The sequence below is a fragment of the Leopardus geoffroyi genome, chromosome B2 (assembly GCF_018350155.1).
Source record: "Leopardus geoffroyi isolate Oge1 chromosome B2, O.geoffroyi_Oge1_pat1.0, whole genome shotgun sequence".
Classification (NCBI taxonomy): domain Eukaryota; kingdom Metazoa; phylum Chordata; class Mammalia; order Carnivora; family Felidae; genus Leopardus; species Leopardus geoffroyi.
This window is the reverse complement of record NC_059332.1, coordinates 132,422,363-132,441,368: the sequence shown is the minus strand read 5'-3', so window position 1 is coordinate 132,441,368 and position 19,006 is coordinate 132,422,363. Positions and strand designations below refer to the sequence as shown.

The following is a 19,006-nucleotide window of genomic DNA, read 5'->3' as shown; positions in this document are numbered from 1 at the left end:
GAATACATGCACAGAGGGAAAAAAATCAAAGGATATGTGCCAAAATGTTAGCATTGCCTATGTCTAGATATTTATACTATAAATATTTAAATTTATATGCCTTTTGTATATTTTCTAAATTTTCTCTAACTTGTTAGATTTATAAGAAAAAATCAATTAACATTTGTGTATGTGTGTTATCTAAAGATACAAGGAGGTTACAGCAGTGATTTACCAGATGTGGATATGAGTTCATTTAAATCATCATATGTTAAGAAAATATTTATCATCTGTTTATGGAAAGATAACATTATTATTATTTAGATATGTTTACATGATTCTTACTAAAATATGTAATACATATGCCTTTTCTTTTGCTTAGAATGGAAAAAAAATAATACATGAGTCTACATTTTTAAACATGAAACTATTGCAATCATCTAAGATAAAGATAACTGTGAATGTTTCAGGTTCCTGCATTTCAGTGCTTAATTTTAAAGATAAGTAAACTGAAATTCAGGAATAGAATTTTGATTAAATTCTGGTATACCTTCTACCACAACAAATCTCTCTGTGTCTGTTTCTTTCTCTGTTCCTCTCTTTCTCTCTCTCTCTCTCTCTCTCTCTCTCTCTCTCTCTCTCTCTCTCTCTCTCACACACACACACAAACACACACACACACACTCTCACACACTCACTCTCTCTCACACACTCATACACACACACTCTCCCTCTCTTTCTCTCTCCCCCTTCTAATGCAAACAGGTGCGCACACACACACACACTAAATGGTACTGTATTTCCTGGCCTTGAGTGCTTACCGCTTTTTCTAACGAAAAGATCTTCCTTTCAAACAAATAGAGGGGTGTAAAGGTAGCATATACAACCATGTGAGCAGACTGTGTTGCTGAAGAACCTGTAAAAACAAACATATATTGAGTCATGGAAATTTTAGCCAAATGGGTCTGTCTGAGATCATTCCAGTCTGTTCAAATTCCTTAATGAGCTTATCTTTGCTGGTGAAAAATAGGTAAATGACTCAATATATTTAATAAACATTAAATTTTGCATGTGTATCTATTTCATAGAACATCTCATTAGTTTTACCTTGATCATAATACCATCTAATTTTTTAAGAAATCATTTTATGTCATTGTAAAAAAAGTTATCACAAAAACTCTATCAGCCAATGTCATTTAGAATAGTCTACAAATGATTATGTTCAAAAGGATAAAATTGACATTTTTTTAGTTCTCCTAGATAAAATGTTACTTTGAATTTAAAGAAATCCAGAAGTTTCTATGTCATGTCAAGAAGAAAGAAAATATAAACAAAGTAATCCTTCTATGAAGAAGGAAAACTTAGACAGTAACTTAGTTTATATATATTGCCATATATATATATATATATATAGTCAGAAAATTCTTATTTATTTATTTTTTATTTATTTATTTCCAGTATAGTTAGCCTACAGTGTTATATTAGTTTCATACATAAAACTGATTGCTTAATATTTAATACTTCTGAGCATCACTTAATTTTTCATGTGTTTCTTAACAGACCTGAAATTACTATATTTAATTCAATGTGCTTTTGTTCTTTAAAGATTCTGGCTAAAACGATGTAGTTTATTTTCTTTTATTGTCTTTATTTTTAATTAGAAAGTTTTTTTTTTATTTCTTTGCAAATTCAAACACTAATATTTAACTCTATTAAATATTTTTTGGAAGAATAATATTTTTAGAGATGTAAAATACAAATTAGATATTAATAAGGATCTCTCTAGAATAGATTAATATATAAATATGCCAAATTTATGGAAACATATTTTTACATTTAAAAATTAAACTATGTATGTTTTTCATGGAGCAGAGATCTGAAGCCAGGCAAATTTATATATATATATATACACACACACACACACACACACACACACACACACACATATATATATACACACACACACACACATATATATAATTTATACAGAAGGAGACATATACTAGACATATACTAATACATATTTATATACACTAATATATAATTATATTTTATATTTATATAAATTTTTTATATTTGTATAGTTTATATAATTACACATTGATATTTATGGATCCTATAGTATAATAAATTTTATATATTATACTATATATAACAATATATAACATATTATTTGTGATATGTTAATATATAACATATCCATTTATTTATTAGTATATGTCTCTAAATGTAATGTCTCTAAATGTAATAAATACATTTATTTATTAGTATATGTCTTTGCATAGAAGGTGCAAACCCTTCTATGACTGTTGTACCATAAAAACTTGGACAAACTTGGCCTCTGTCGCATATGTAAGACTTTGCCCAATATGCATACCAATTTGAGAGTTTAACAATTATGGGCAAACCGGAACAAGCTTATTTAGATATGATTGAACAGGAACCACATTTTTGTATTCCCACATTGTATTACAACTTTTTAGAATTCAAAATTTTCCAACATTTCAGGAAACAGCTAAAATAGGTATTATTCTGGAAGACTGAAAGCTTACATTCTGACAGAGACTGCAGAGAGTATTGTACATCTGATGAGGGTCTTGATCCATGAAGTGACCATTTGAATTTTTCCTTTTCCTTTTCTTTGTCTCCATTTTTACTCTTCTTCTTCCCAAGGTCTTTTGCATCTGCTTTTTCTAACACATTAAAAATATATAATAAATCTTCTAACTATAAAACCTCAAACTATATTACTTGCTCAGTTATTATGTTGGAAAGGAAGCCAAAACAGTAGTGTTATTTAAATATAAAACAATAGCCATAAATTTCCCCAAAACACTACTCATCTCTAATTAGAAACATCAAAATAAAGCAAGAGAAAACTGAAAATTGACAATGCACTGTCAAAGACATGCAGAATTATTTATTATTGACTACACATAATTTTGTATTAAGTGGAGATGATCATTTGAATATAATTTACATTATACATATTAATTAATATATATAATTATATATTATATATAATTCTGGCTAATTTTCTCATTTTAGAATAAAGCTAGTATTTTTATTCCTCCTACTATATCATAAGCTCTCTATCTGCTGTTTCCTCCACGTAGAATACTCTTCTCTCCACATACCTTCATCTTTCTCAAGAAATCCCTCTCATCTTTGCAAACCTAGCTCAAAATTACTTGGAGAATTTTACTCTGATGCCCTAGACTAAATATGAATTCCTGTAGTTTTCTGAATTTCCCTTCAGGTCTCATGTCCAAGTATATGGCTATAGTTGTTTGTTTGTTTGTTTTTTTAATTAACATTAGTCTCTCTCACTAGATCATAAATGCTAGGAGCTAAGTTCCACATCTGATTTTCTTCACCGAGTTATCACTAACTCTTGGAACATTTATTGTTATTCTACTCAGCAAGTAGTAGATTTTAATGGATGGATGGACAGTTGCTAATTTGTGATACATGCAAAAAGTCTTCTAAGTTCAAATTAACTTGAGAAATATTGCATGAAACAAATTTAATCAGCTTTCTTGGTTTGCTTTCTTTTATTAATACACACTAGGTCATTTAAAGAAGGGCTTATGATAAGCAGATATCACTCACATATTTGATCTTGGTATGTTTTTAAGGAACATTTATAGTAATAGTTTCTCTGTGGTAAATGTTGGTAGATAAAATCTTGATAAGGAATAATTTGAACAAACTGTCAATATTTTATAAAACAATTATTTGAAATATCATTATAAAGGCTATCAAGGTATATAAAAAAAGCTAAGTATATTCTAGAATATCTAATCCTACTCTACTGTAATAGCTTTGTTGCTCATATGCATAGCTATGTGAAATATTTTAGAAAATATAAAATAAATAATTATTCAATATATTTCTTATTTTATGATCTTATACTTCATAAAATAACTTGAAATTATTTTATTTTAAAATTTGAACTTCTACCTTGCAATAAATGGTCAGGTAATCATAATCTGTGTCTATTTCACATTTTCTTGTTGGGGGGCAATAAAGACAAAACCAGGACAACTTTCTCTTTTGTTGTTTTGGTCCATTCCACTCTACATATAACATATAAGGTAGATGAGTTTGATGGAAATTAAAAACTTAATGTCTCTTCCTATATTAACACTATACTATCAGTATCATCAAAGTATATAGTTGCCTTTGATTTTTAAGACAGTAAAATATGGAACAATAACTACCATATAGTAAACAGCATTACTAGTCCTAAAATTCTACAAAGAAAGGATCGTAGTTATTTTCATAACACTTAGTAAATGACAATGACAATAAAAAGTCATTAAATTCAGCAATGATTGTAAAGCATTTATATATAACAGTCATGTTGAATGGCATTGTAATAGAAAATCTCTTACCCTTTGGAACTTTGTCACTTTTCTCAGGTGCCTTTAATGCTGTCACTGAAGTGTCAGGTTTGAATTCTTTACCATCTTTCATTTCTTTGCCATTCTTCACTTCTTTCCCTGCCTCTTTTAATTTGGCATCTACAACAGTTGTTTTGCTTTCAGAGCTGGACTCATCTGACAGCTTAAACTCAGGCAATATTTCTTTCAAGAGCTCCCAAACTTTGTCCGTATATCCTGGGCTTAAATAAAACACACCAACATTAATTTCCAAATTGAACTTTTTAGTCCACCATTGATCATCAAGAAATTACTGACAGAAAAATCAATTGACAATTTCACAAGACTAATTTCAATAGTTACTTCAAATAGATACATTTATCCATCCAACATGCTTTGATTGAGTACCTACTGTGTGCTGGGCTTTGCTGATGCAAAGAGACCGAACACCATTGGTTCCAAATGGTGGTGTAAGATTCTGAATTTAGCAATTCCCATGACACACCAAACCCATAACTACATATGGAACAACTTCCTCTGGAAAAAACAAAAACAAAAACAAAAACAAAAACAACACACAAAAAAACCTAGCTGAGTGACTCCTATACATCTGCTGAATTAGAACAAAAAAAACAAAAAAACAAAAAAACAAAGCATACCGATGCAGCAAAAGTTACCCCAAGAGGGAAGTTCATAGCAATAAATGCCTATTTCAAGAAACAAGAAATATCTCAATTTAATTTTATACCTCAAGAACTAGAAAAGAACAAACAAAACACAAAACTAATAAAAAGATGAAAATAACAAAGATCAGAGTGGAAATCAATGAAATAGAGCCTAACAATACAATCGAAAAAAAAATCAATGAAACTTAGAACTGGTTTTTTGAACAGATGGACAACATTGAAATATCTTTAGCTAGACTCACCAAGAAAAAGAGAAGACTCAAATAAAAACTGATACTACAGAAATACAAAGGATCACAATACAATCTATAAATAATTATATGACAACAAGTCAGACAACCTAGAAGAAATCGATAAATTCCTAGAAATGTACAACCTACCAAGAGTGAATCATAAAGAAATAAAAAATCTGGACAGACCAATTGCTAGGCAGGTGATTGAATCAGTAATCAAAACAATCCCAACAAACAAAATTCCAGGATGAGATGGCTTCACTGGTGAATTCTACAAACATTTAAAGAATAATGAATGCCAATTCTTCTCAAACTCTTGTGAAAAAAATAGAAGGAACACATTCTAATTCATCTTACAAGGCCATCATTACTTTGATACCAAAACCAGACAAGGACACCACAAGTAAAGGAAATTACTGACCAAAATTTCTGAAGAACATAGATGCAAAAATCCTCAACAAAATATTAGCAAATCAAATTTAACAATACATTAGAAGAATAATACACCATGAACAAGTGAGATTAATCCCAGGGATGTGTGTGAGGATGGTTCAACATTTGCAAATCTGTGTCATACACCAAACTAATGAATTGAATGATAAAAACCATAAGGTCATCTCAATAGGTGCAGAAAAAGCATTTGACAAAGTACAACGTCCATTTATGGTAAAAGTTCTCAACAAAGTGGGTTTAGAGAGACCATACCTCAACATAATCATGAAAAATAGATCTTTTCCTCAAGGTCAGGAACAAGACAAGGATGCTACCTCTCACCACTTTCATTCAACATAGTATTGCCAGTCTTGACCAGAACAAGTAGACAAGACAAATAAAAGGCATACAAATTGGACAGGAAGAAGTAAAATTGTCACTATTTGCAGAGGACTTAATATATGTAGAAAATCCAAAAGATACAACCTAAAACTGTTAGAACTAATAGATGACTTAGGTTAAGTTGCAGGATACAAAATCAATATACAAAATATGTTGCATTCTATACACTAAAAGAACCATCAGAAAGACAAATAAAACAATCCCATTTATAACTGCATCAAAAATAATGAAACATCTAGGAACAAATTTACCCAATGAGCTGAAAGACTTGTACACTGAAAACTATAGGACATTAATAAAAGAAATTGAAGAAAGCTCAAATAAATGGGAAGACATTCTGTGCTCATGGATTGGAAGAATTAAGATTGCTGAAATGTCCACACTACCCAAAATCATTTGATGCAATCCCTTTCAAATTCTAACATTTTTCACATAAGTAGGGATCATCTTAAAAACTGTGTGGAACCACAAAAAACTCTGAATAGCCAGAGCAACTGGAGACAGAACAAAGCTGGAGTCATCACACTTCCTGATTTCAAACTACGTTCTAAGTCTATAATGATCAAACAATATGCTATTGACATACAGACACTTAGATCAATGGAACACAATAGACAGTGAAAAAATAAACCCACCCATGTATAGTCAATTAACTTATGACAACAGAGACAAGAATACACCATGTGAAAAAGATAGTCTCTTCAAGAAATGGTGTTGGAAGAATTGGATAGCCACATGCAAGAGAATGAAACTGGATCACTATCTTACACCATACACAAAAATCAACTCATAATGGATTAAAGACTTGAATGTAAGACCTAAAACCACAAAACTCCTAGAGAAAACATAGGCATCTTGACATTGGTCTTGACATTGTCGTTTTTGTTTTTGTTTGGATTTGACTCCAAAGACAAGGGCAACAAATGTAAAAACAAATAAGTGGGATTGTATCAAACTGGAAAGCTTCTGCACAGCAAACGAAATGACCAACAGAATGAAAAGGCAATCTATTGAATGGAAGAAAATATTCTTAGTTTTTTTTTAATATGTATTTATTTTTGAGAAAGAGAGAGAGAACATGAGCAGGGGAGGGACAGAGAAAGAGGGAGACACAGAATCCAAAGCAGGCTCCAGGCTCTAAGCTGTCAGCACAGAGCCTGAAACGGGGCTCAAACTCACAAGCTGTGAGATTATGATCTGAACCGAGGTCAAACGCGTAACCAACTGAGTCACCGAGCCACCCAAGAAAATATTTTCAAATCTTATATCTCATAGGGAGTTAAAAATATATGAAGTACTCATATACCTCAAAAGCAACAAACAAACCATCAAAACCCAAACTGTTCAATTAATAAATGGATAGAGGATCTGACCGGACAATTCCCCGCCCCCCCCAAAAAAAGACATAGGTACATTAAAAGATATTCAGCATCACTAATCATCACTTAAATGTAAACAAAAACCACAATGAGATTTTACTTCGTAACTGTTAGAATGACTGTTATACAAAAAATAAAATAAAAGTACAGTTGTGGTGAGGATGTGGAAAAAAAGGAAACTTTATGCACTCTTGGTGAGATTGTAAGCTGGTGCAGTCACTATGGAAAACAGTATGGAATTTCTTCAAAATATTTAAAAAAAGAACTATCATACAATCCAGAAATTCCAATTCTGGGTTATCTGAATAAAAGGAAAACACCAATATGAAGAGATATGTGCACCCCTATGTTTATTGCGCATTATGTACAAGATCCAAGATATGGATAAGAAAGGTGTGGCATATATATACAACGGAATATTACTTAGCCATAAGAAAAGATAAAAATCCTTCCATTTGTGCACAACATGATGGATCTAGAGGGTGTTATGTTAAAGGTAATAAGTCAGAGAAAGACAAAAACTGTATGTATGTACATGTAGAATCTAAAACACAAAACAAACAAAAGAAAACAGAAACAGACATGTAGATACAGGAAATAAACTGTTGGCTATCAGAGGTGGAAGCATTAGGGGTTGGATGAAGTAGGTGAAGGAATTAAGTAGAAATTCCCAGTTATAAAAATAAGTCATGGTGATACACTGTACAGCATAGAGGATATAGTCAATGATATTGTCACAACTATATCATAACAGGTGGTAACTAGACATCATGGGGACCACTTAGTAATGTGTAAAAATGTTGAATCACCATAATGTATGCCTGAAACTAACAGGAAATTATATGTCAATCAGATTTCAGCTTAAAGAAGCGAGGTGGCAAAGTGCTCTATTCCAGATGAACTACACCGACATCAGAGAAATGTGCCAAGAAACAAATATTCTCCTCATTTGAAATTGTCTCCTTACCTCCTCTCAGACATGTCATTGATTATGTTCCTATTATTATATGGAGAGTTAAAAAGGTTTCTTTTTTCTTTCCAGATGGTAAAACTGCATGAGTGGAAGGAAAACATAAGAGGCAAGGTCAATAATTGCACGTAGACCAGTGCCTCCTTTTGGTACTCCCTCAGGAGAGTGGAAGGGAAGGTGTCTGTTGGAAATGCCACAAAACACTTTCCTCCTAGCTGATTTTCACACGGGAAAAGGTTCCAGTAGTCAAGACTAGTTCTCCTTGACCATGTACAACCATGGAAAACCATGAATGTGACTGCAAGGCCCTCAGAGTCTTTCTCTTCACACTCAAATCCTTCCTGGCAACAGAAATATTCTACTCCTGAACATACCATGTGGCTCTGACAGTATCATTCTCCCGCCTTCAATGCCCCTCTCCTTCCTCTCCTTCAATCAAATCCAGCCAACGGTAAAGGCTCAGACCAACTCAGAACACTCCACGAGGCCCTATCTGACCCCTACCAGCATCCTCAGCTGATGGCCATTGCTTCCATATTTCAACTTAAACGTTTCTTGACACTCTTTTTTATACTATTTCATGAAATTCTTTTCATTTAAAATTATATATGTATACATAAAATTGAAATTTTATAGCATAATTGTAATTTAAAATTATATGAATAATGCAGCATAATGTTCATAGGAAAATACTCTTCAAATTGTGACATACATACATCAAAGATAGTGTATATCTTTTACTTTTCAGTTGTATTTAGGAGAAAATTGATAAATTTGGATGTTTGGGTCAGTCTCACTCTTCTTTAGACTTTTCCCCATTTGCAAAGATTGAGTACCAACCACCATATATCTTTCTAGATAATATTAAATAATCTAGTGACAGTCACTAGACAGGGAAAGAAACTTATAGTAATTATGTCTCTTCCATACATTAGTATTTTTTCTATCACCTACTCACTTATCTTAAGAACAACCATATTGGATAGGTCATTTTACTCTCATTTTATGTATAAAGAAAGATATATTACTTGCAAAATTCACACAGCTTGAAATTGAAAGTGTAGGAACATAAACCTAGCTATATAGTTCTGATTCCTGAGCTCAAGCTTTTCTGCCTCATTTTCATAGAAATGAGCACCCATAAATTCATGCAAATTGGACATCTAAAATTGCTCAACATTTTTATTAATTTTAAAGTGGTCTCCTTATAATTCTGAAAATAGATGAATACTTTTCAATTTTCATATATGATTTCAGTGTATGATTCTGGCAAGAGACAATTCACGATTCTTTTGACTAATTTTCTAGTTGTGAATGATTTTAATCTCCTATTTCTGTTCTGTTCTCCAATGGACTTCTGATGATTTCATGTCCCTGCTATCTTTATTCACTTCCATGCAGGAAAAATTAAGCAAAATTATAAACATTCTATCAACACTGAAGATAAAAATTTAGAAAAGCCCATACTTTTACACCTCATTCTGTCTCTACCTCTCTCCATTAATATTGTCCATATAATGTCAAGAAATACTCTGTTTTATTAGGTATCAAAAAAAGGATTTTCCATGAGACGACCCAAAAGAGTGTTGTCTAGATCTTTCCTTAAGATTAAAAAAATAATATAAGATTATCTCCCCTTTCAGGAAAGTAGTCCTTTGAGGAAGGGATCTATACTTCCATTTTTTCCCTGCAGATATTTTTATTTGAACCAAGCAATGGCTAATTTATCCTGCTGAAATGATGCTTTAGATGGTAAGATCCAAGTTACTAGGGACCAAATTCAATCTCCTCTAACCTGGACCCTTTGAGAACAGTAGCTTCCCAATATCAGTCAAAGATCAGAGATGATCCAAACTGATTACTGAACTATGGATTTGATCTCCTTATAAAATACAACATCTGAATTGATGATATGTTCAGATGTATCAATGTAATGTTTTTCTATGCACTTTGACCTGATTAATTTCTTTTTTTTTTCTTTTTAACATTTATTTATTTTTGGAGACAGAGAGAGACAGAGTGTGAGCAGGGGAGGGGCAGAGAGAGAGGGAGACACAGAATCCTAAGCAGGCTCCAGGTTCTGAGCTGTCAGCACAGAGCCTGATGTGGGGCAAAAACTCATGAACCACAAGATCATGACCTGAGCCAAAGTCAGGCACTTAACTGACTGAGCCACTCAGGTGCCCCTGACTTGATTAATTTCTACTATTAATGGTAATATAACCAAATTGTGTGTCTATAACCTTTATGTATGAAATAAAAGTACTTGTGAAATTTTAAGTAAGCATTACATTAAATGGCCTCTCTTGGTCTATGTTTGGACATAGACAAATATTTAGAATCACAAGAAAGAAAGACTATGGGCTTTGGACCCAACAAGACTTAGATTCGTATTTTTTTCTCCTCCAGGTACAATGTACACAGCTTTGGGGTATACGACCACTCTGGGCTTCAGTTTCTTCATTTGTAATAACATATATCCAGCTAATGAGGTCATATGAATGATTATATGAGATAATATTTTCAGGATTGTGATTTTTAATTAGAAATAATATATTAGCGTTCCTAATGCCTAACAGGTATTTTATTACTATTAATTATTTCCTAATATGTGTGGCTAATTACAAGTTGCCTTTATGGGCTAGAGAGGGCTATTCTTTTCATTTAAAATTATATGTATACATAAAATTGAAATTTTATAGTATAATTGAGAGAGAGAGGGATCGAGAGAATCCCAAGCAGGCTCTGCGATGTCAGCGCAAAGCCTAATAAGGGACTTGATCTTACAAACCGTGCGATCATGACCTCAGCTGAAATCAAGAGGTGGATGCTTAACCTATTGAGCCACCTAGGGCCCCCATATGTTTCTGTATTAAGTAAGGTTAGTAGTTGTATAAGTATAAAGGGACACCTGTAAACATGATAAAGAACATGGTTTTAATATTTGTAATTCATATATTTATATATTAAATTCACAGTATTCTTTTAAAAACAGAATTTATCCTGAAATTCTCAAGGAAGTTTATATAATACTATAAAATATTAATACACTAAAATATTATTTTCACAAAAATTTTGTAAAATATGATATTTTCTTTATAGTTTCTGAAAGCTTAATAATACTTTAGTTAAAGAAACATTACTGGCACAGAAAGAAAAATACATATGAAGAACTTAATGGTAAAACCTACTGGAGAGGAATCACTTCTGGTAACCATCCGGTAAGCGCATGAATCACCGTGAACTCCCCTAATTCTCTCCTCTCGGCTACATGGATGCTAAAAAAGCAAATGCACAATAGCATAGTTAATAACATTTGAAAACATACACAAAGAGATATATAAGCACCGAGAATCTTTAATAAGCAGTGATATAATAAGAAATGTAGGGGTCATACGGCTTATATGTTAGAGTAGAAGAAAATACTATTCCAACGGCCAAATGATTCGTTTTGTTAAAGCGCTTAAAGGAATCCAATCTAAAAGTTCATGTTTATTTTAAAAACACGCTATACGCCTTATTTTAAAAAGATGTAAGTTAACATTCATGTCATATACACAAAGCATATTCAAATATATATTATAAAATATATAAATTTAGATGATATACATTGTATATATTCAATATACTATCATATTCTTTACAAAATAGAACCATGTCTTTTTATATTTCTGATGTTAGCTCCTATTCCAGGATGCCCATGAGGCTGGGTACTAAATCAGTCTCATACATAGCAGGTCAAGGCTACCTCAGATAGCCCTAATTTAGTCCTTAGATAATCTCAGAGAGATGACAAATAACTCTTCTATCCGATACAAATGGGTAGATCTGCCACCGTAGCATGAAGTCAGAGGAGAGTGTGATGACCCAATACCACTCTGCTCATTTTAGTCCTTTTTTTCCCCCAAAGTGATTGGTCTATTTGCACTGAGACGCAGAAATGCCACAGCCCTGTTCTGGCCAGGAGTCACACTGGCAGTTTACCACATGCCAACAGAGGGGATTAATGATATTGACCAGACGTGTTCTTTTCTTCAGAAAGAAATCTATCTTAGTCGCATGCTCTAACATCTATAAACTTTTATTGATTTGTTGCTCAGACGTTATGAATTTTGATGTGTCCACACATGTCACAGATACCAGAATTCTCCTGGGAAAGTTCACAGTCTAAACTATGAATAATCATATTTAGGAAGTGACTGCATTCCTCATGTGAAGAGGGTCCTTTCCTTTGCGTAGCACACAGTGATAGTGAAATACTTACTACACGTTAATTTTTTAATGTAGAAAGCTAAAACTCATATTAAAATAATTGCTATATACTATAAAATTTGAGAAAAAAATGCAGAGACAAGTATAAATTGTACCACAAGTATGCAGGTAGCCACTATAATGCCTAAGAAATGTCTTTACATTTAGTCTGGTCCTTTATTTCTAAGCTGGATTTATTTATTTTTTAAAATAGCAATAGTTCTATTTCTTAGGAGGCTCTAAAATTCTATGGAACTATAGCTTTAAGAAAGACAAAATACCACTCCAATTTTCCAGGTCACCCATTTAGCACTTCACTGGCGTTAATTCAGCTCCAGTTCTCAGAACTTCAAGTTAGGTCTGAGAATTAGGAACATTAGGAACATCATTTTCTTTCAAAACAAACAAACGTGGTTGTCACCAACGTGAATACTCAGTTCTACTCAGCTACTTTAAAAGATCTGGGCTGAGTTTTTTTTTTGTTTTTTTTTAATCATTGAAATTAAGAGTTGTGAGCTTGGTGAAACAAATTCTGAACAGAAGATCGAAGGTTGGTGAGAGAAAAGAGATCTGTCTAGGATGGCAGTGGAGTGGCTGGTTTTATTGTGCAGCCCTGGGAAAGAACAAAGGAAGCTGAGCCAAAGGAAAATCCAGACAAAAAAACCAAAATGGAGTGCTCTTCTGGTGGACAGAGCTCTGTTTACAGAAGGGGAGGAGGCTGAGCAAAGGGTTGCAGTGGTCTCTTGGAGCCCAAGGGCATCCTGCTGACAATGAGATGCTGTCACACCCTGCAGGAGGGAGAAGGGTATCAAATTCAAGGTGGCTCAGTATAGGTGAGAATCCCCCCCACCGAGCAATGATACAAAGTTGCCAGGCCTTTGCAACTCAAGCATCCAAGATTCTTTTTGCATGGCTAGGGCGGGGATGCATTCACCTAAGGTCTCTGTAGGTGGGAGCCAAGAGGATGAATGTGGCAGACACATCTCATACATGTTGATGCACAAGACATGCAAGCATGGAAGACATACGCAGATTTCACAAGAATATTGAAGCAAATGGAAGAAGTTTTTATCACAAATGTATTAAAAGGGAGCAGTGTTACCAAAATCTTGAGGAGGATATCAAAAACATTGTTATCCTTCAGAAGAGCTCAGGTTTTCAAGATTATAAATTATTGCTGCATGTACAGAACCTAAAACTTTAACTGGATTCCAGTGTACATGATTCGCTATTTAGATGAACCAGTACTTCCCCCTACAAAAACAACCCTTTTCTCCTGCTGAGGTGAAACACTATTTTTCATGATCACCTTCTATTCATCGTAAGAAAGCACTGGATATAGAACAATTTTTGAGTATTTTCTCTTGGGAGAATTTTGTCTTATTGCTGGGTAACCCAATTTTTCAAATTAGTGGTTTTGGTATTTTTATATCAAAACATTTACAGTGTTTGGAAAGAAAGCTATTTTAAATAGATTTTTTTTTTTAATGAAGCTATGTGATATAGATGTATAGTTTTTTGTTGTTTGTCTTTTTGTTTTTATGCGAGTGATTGTTCTTCCCTCTACATACTCAACATTTGCCAGCTTAATGATAGCTTTACACAAAAGCATTGGCCAGAGTTCAAAGTCATAGGTTGTGGCTGGAAGCAATAGATTGTTGTCTTCATCAAAAGGCAGAAAGTCATCAATAGTTATCTTTCTCCAACAACCCTAAAAATGAGAAGAAAGGAAGGTACAGTTAGTGATTTACATTATTTTTTCTCATATATTATTGTATACTACTGATGTTATTATTTACTCTTTCATAATTTTACCTTACCTTCTTACATCTAAAGACTGGTGTGCTGGTTTTCAATACTACTGTGGCTGAGAATTTCAGCTGTTTTATTTAATTTAATTTATTTTATTTTATTTATCTATATCAATAGTCATTATTGATGAAACCTTATAAACACATTCTTGGGTGTCCATCCTATATAATGCAGTAAATCACAGCGTTTCAAACAGCAGAACCAAAACATTATACAACCATGGATAAGTTTGGTCATAATTAAATAACTTAACATAATCATAACACAAATTCTCCAAGTATAAGTAATTATTGTTCACTCTGATAGACTCAGTGACTTTAAACTTCCAATTACCAGAGTCCTTTTTACTCCTAATTAAAGATCTAATTTTTAACATGAAGTTAATTAATACTTTAATAAAATGATTATATATTTACCTGTATGCATATTACTTCACAGTTAAAAGTTTGGGACAAATGGTAACTTTAATGGTTATGAACGCAAATATTTTTTAAACTTTGGTTTTACATTGCATAGTAATGTAAATTTACATTACATTTACATAGTAAAAAAAATTTTACTATGAATTTATTCTTTTGCCCAAGAAGTATTTTCAGCAGTGATGCAGGCATTGTGAACCCCAACTCTGCATTAACACCTGGCCTATAGCAGTGAATTGCTTAGAGTCTAGTGACAGGAGACATATATGCAAATAACATAAAACATAATATTTTCATGGTGCTCTAGGACCAGAAAAGCAAGTGTGACAAATATTGCTTGTGCAGTCTTCACAAGAAGGTGACATCTGAACTACAGATCCAAAAAACACTAGTTTTCTCAGTACATAGGGGCAATAGGGGCATGATTTCTTTGTATGGGATGAGTAACTCTGAATTCATATTGCCTTATTTAGTGATTTCATGTCTTTCTTTCTTCTCTAACGGGTCATATAGGGCAAGACAGGATTAAAACTTAGGTGTATAGCCACTCCCTCTCCTAATTTCAAATGACATGACCCAAAAGAATACACAACGAAATAAGCCGGAGACAAAAGGACAAATATTTTGTAATCCTATTTGTATGACATATTTGGAAAAAAGCAAACTGACAGAGACAAAAGGCATACTTGAAGTTCCCAGGGGCTGGGGGTGGAGGGGAATGAAAGATTATTATTTAAGGGGTACAGAGTTTCCAGTTGGGATGATGAAAAAGTTGTGGAAATAGATAGTGGTGATGGTTGTACAGCATGGTAAGAATATTAATGCCTCTGAATTGTGCATTTATAACATTCAAAATGCCAAATATTATGGTACATATATTTTACCACAATGAAACCTAGTAATATGAGAACAATTTTGAATGAACCAACTGGGTCCCCACGAAAGAAATGTTTTAAAGCAGACATAAGCACTTAAGCTAAACCAGTTCAATGAGTATCATCTACTTACAGCTGATCAATAATATATTTTGATTGAGAATGCTTTCATTACTAAACACCATTGAACTGTATAGTCTAAATAGATCGAACTGCATGGTACATGAATTGCATCTCAGAAAAGCTATTATGAAAAATACACAGGGATAAGTGTTCAGTATTACATTTAAAAACACACTTTGACTAGACTTATAACAATTTTCCTGGGAGTTTTTTGATTCTTTCATATTAAAATTTGGTTGATGGCTTCCTTAAAGTTTATGAAGAAATTAAATATTATATATGTAAATATAAATGTTACATATAAATATTATATATATGAGACCTCTTCATAGAACATTGACTTTATTTATTTGAGACTTTATCTTAGAACACTGAAATTTTTGAAATTTTATTTTAGAGAGAAAGAGAACACGAGAGAGAGAGCAGGGGAGAGGTAGAGGGAGAGAGAGAGAGAGAGAGAGAGAGAGAGAGAGAATCTTAAGCAGGCTCCATGCTCAGCATGGAACCCAATGAGGGGCTCAAACCCACTGCCCTTGGATCATGACCTGATCCGAAATCAAGAGTTGGGTGCTCAACCAACTGAGCCACCCAGGTACCCAACACTGAAACATTTTTACACTTTTTTTTCTTACCTGCATGTAAAAGATGTACATGGGGCAGTTTTTACTGAGTTTACTGTGTTAGCACCACATAATTTAAAATGACCATCAAAATGTTTAATTACTTAGCACATTTATGAAGAAGGATGCTTCCTTTATTAGTATAAATATACATTACTAAGTTGCTTTAGAATATAGTCATGTTCAAATTTTAACATTTTCCACACTTGAATTCTAGGTCAAGATAACTAAATGGCTACATATATTTATATCCTCTGCCTCCTAAGACCATGCTAAAGGGATAATAAAAAATATTTTCGGGGGGGCTTGGGTGGCAGGGTCGGTTAAGCATATGACTTTGACTCAGGTCATGATCTCGTGGTTCATGATTTCAAGCCCTGAGTGGGTCTCTGTGCTGACAGCTGGGAGCCTGGAGCCTGCTTCGGATTCTGTGTCTCCCTCTCTCTCTACCCCTCCCCTGCTCATGCTCTGTCTCTCTCTCAAAAATAAATAAACATTAAAAACTTTGTTTGTTTTTTTTTAATTAATAGCATCAATCACAATTACAAAAGATCAAGGAAGGAGCAATCAGAGGACAGAGATTTCAGCACATATCTGAATGAACATAATTATGTAGATTAGGATAGAACCCTAACAGCACTCCCCCACCTTCAGCCCAGTAACAGGTGGTGCCCTTCCCATACAGGGCCTGAGGGTGAAAGTCTGACTTCTGTGACTGTCCTGAAGTAAACAGGGAAGTTTCTCTTCCCAGTGGAGTCAGCGGGCAGAATTGTGACTTCTATCAACCTCCTGCAATAAAGAGGAAGTGCTTTCTGCATTAGTAGAACCTGTTGGAGGAAGTCTTATTTCCACACTCTACCCATGCAGGGATGAAGCAGTACACCTCCCCCTCCTCAGCTAGTGCTAAGGATACTGCGGGATCAAGTCTTATCATGGGACAACAAAGGAGTGACAGAGCAGAGTAGCATTGCACAGGCTTTATAAACCAAATTAACATATGAAGCACAGCCCACAAAAGTGAGCCAGGATGTGCACTCTGAATCTAAACAGGTTGACGACTTGCTAAAATAAAAAATTTAATTAGCAATCAGTCATACAACATAACACTAAAGATGTCCAGGAAACTGTCCAAAATTACCCATCATGCAAAAACCAGGAAAATCTAAATTTCAATGAGAAAACACAGTCAACAGAGTACAGTGCCAAAATGACAGGGAATTTAGAATTTTTAGTTAAGAAATCTAAAGCAGATGCCATAAAAATGCTCCAGGAAGCAACTATGAATATTCTTTGAAACAAATAAAAAATAGAATACCTTATCAAAGAAATAAAAAATATGAGGAAAAACAACAGAAATTTTGAAATTAAAAAAAAAAAAAAAAACCCTTCATAGGAAAAGATCAATAGCAGAACGCAAATGGGAAAGAAATTGGTGAATTGGAATTTAAGTCAATAGAAATTATGAACAACCAGGAAAAATAGATTTTTACAAATGATAGGAACCTCAAGGACCTATGAGACAGTGAAAGAAGATATAACATGCATGCCATCAGAGTCGCCCCAAAATGAGAAAAAGAATGTGGGGCTGAAAAAATATTTAAATGAGTAATGACTGAAAACTTTTCCAAAATTTCTTAAGACATGACCCTACAGGTTCAAGGAGCTCAACATATCCCAGAGAGGATAAGCTCCAAGAAATCTACACCCAGACACATTACATTCAAACTTCTGAAAACTGGAGACACAGAAAAAAGCCAGAAACCAGCTACCTGGCGAAAAAAGAACACCAAATAGCTCTCCAGAAACCACAGAGGCCAGAAGGAAGTATCAGACTAGTTTTCAATGCTGAGGAAAAAGGCCTGCCCAACCCACAACACTGTATCAAGTGAAAATACCGTTTAGGAATAAGGGTGAAATAAAACATTTTCAGATAAAAGAAAGTTAAGATAATTTGTCACCAGAAGACTAAGAAAGGATGGTGAAAAAGAAAGAAGAAAAAAACATAAATAAAAAGGGTAGTGAAAACAAGAAAAAAAAAAAAAAAAGGAAATGACAGAAATCTTAGGACATCAGGAGTGAAGAAAGCGTGAAGAAAAGTACAAATATACGGCTAAATACAATAAAGTATTCTTTGCTTCTCAAGCTTTTAAAATTATATTTGACATTTGAAAGCAACATTTATTTTATAAAGGTTCTGAATATGTATAAAAACATCTAATCAATTATGTTATAAAGGTGTAAAGGGACCCAAATGGTGGTAAAGGGTCTATATTCTAATTTAAGTGGTAAAATGCTGACATTACTAGACTGTGATAAGCTAAGTATGTATATTTTAATCCCTAGAGCAACCACTAGAAAAAAAAGTAATGCTTAGAGATACACTCATAAACACTAGAGATAATTCAACATGGAATCCCAAAGAATGTTCAAGAAAACACAC

The 19,006-nt window shown here is 33.3% G+C and overlaps 1 protein-coding gene across 4 annotated transcripts in view; it reads right to left on the bottom strand.

Moving 5' to 3' along the window:
• Nucleotides 1–19,006, bottom strand: part of ADGB (androglobin) — a 164,736-nt gene that overhangs the window by 98,499 nt on the left and 47,231 nt on the right. For 3 of the 4 annotated variants that reach the window (XM_045499942.1, XM_045499943.1, XM_045499944.1), the window contains exons 6-10: nt 14,289–14,428; nt 11,658–11,744; nt 4,377–4,606; nt 2,532–2,672; nt 801–895 (exon numbers count right to left, since the gene is read on the bottom strand). In XM_045499942.1, the coding sequence (XP_045355898.1) occupies nt 801–895; nt 2,532–2,672; nt 4,377–4,606; nt 11,658–11,744; nt 14,289–14,428 (693 nt within the window). Of the gene's footprint in view, nt 1–800; nt 896–2,531; nt 2,673–4,376; nt 4,607–11,657; nt 11,745–14,288; nt 14,429–17,214; nt 17,334–19,006 lie in introns of those variants that run through there. The other variant, XM_045499945.1, reaches the window with a different exon arrangement.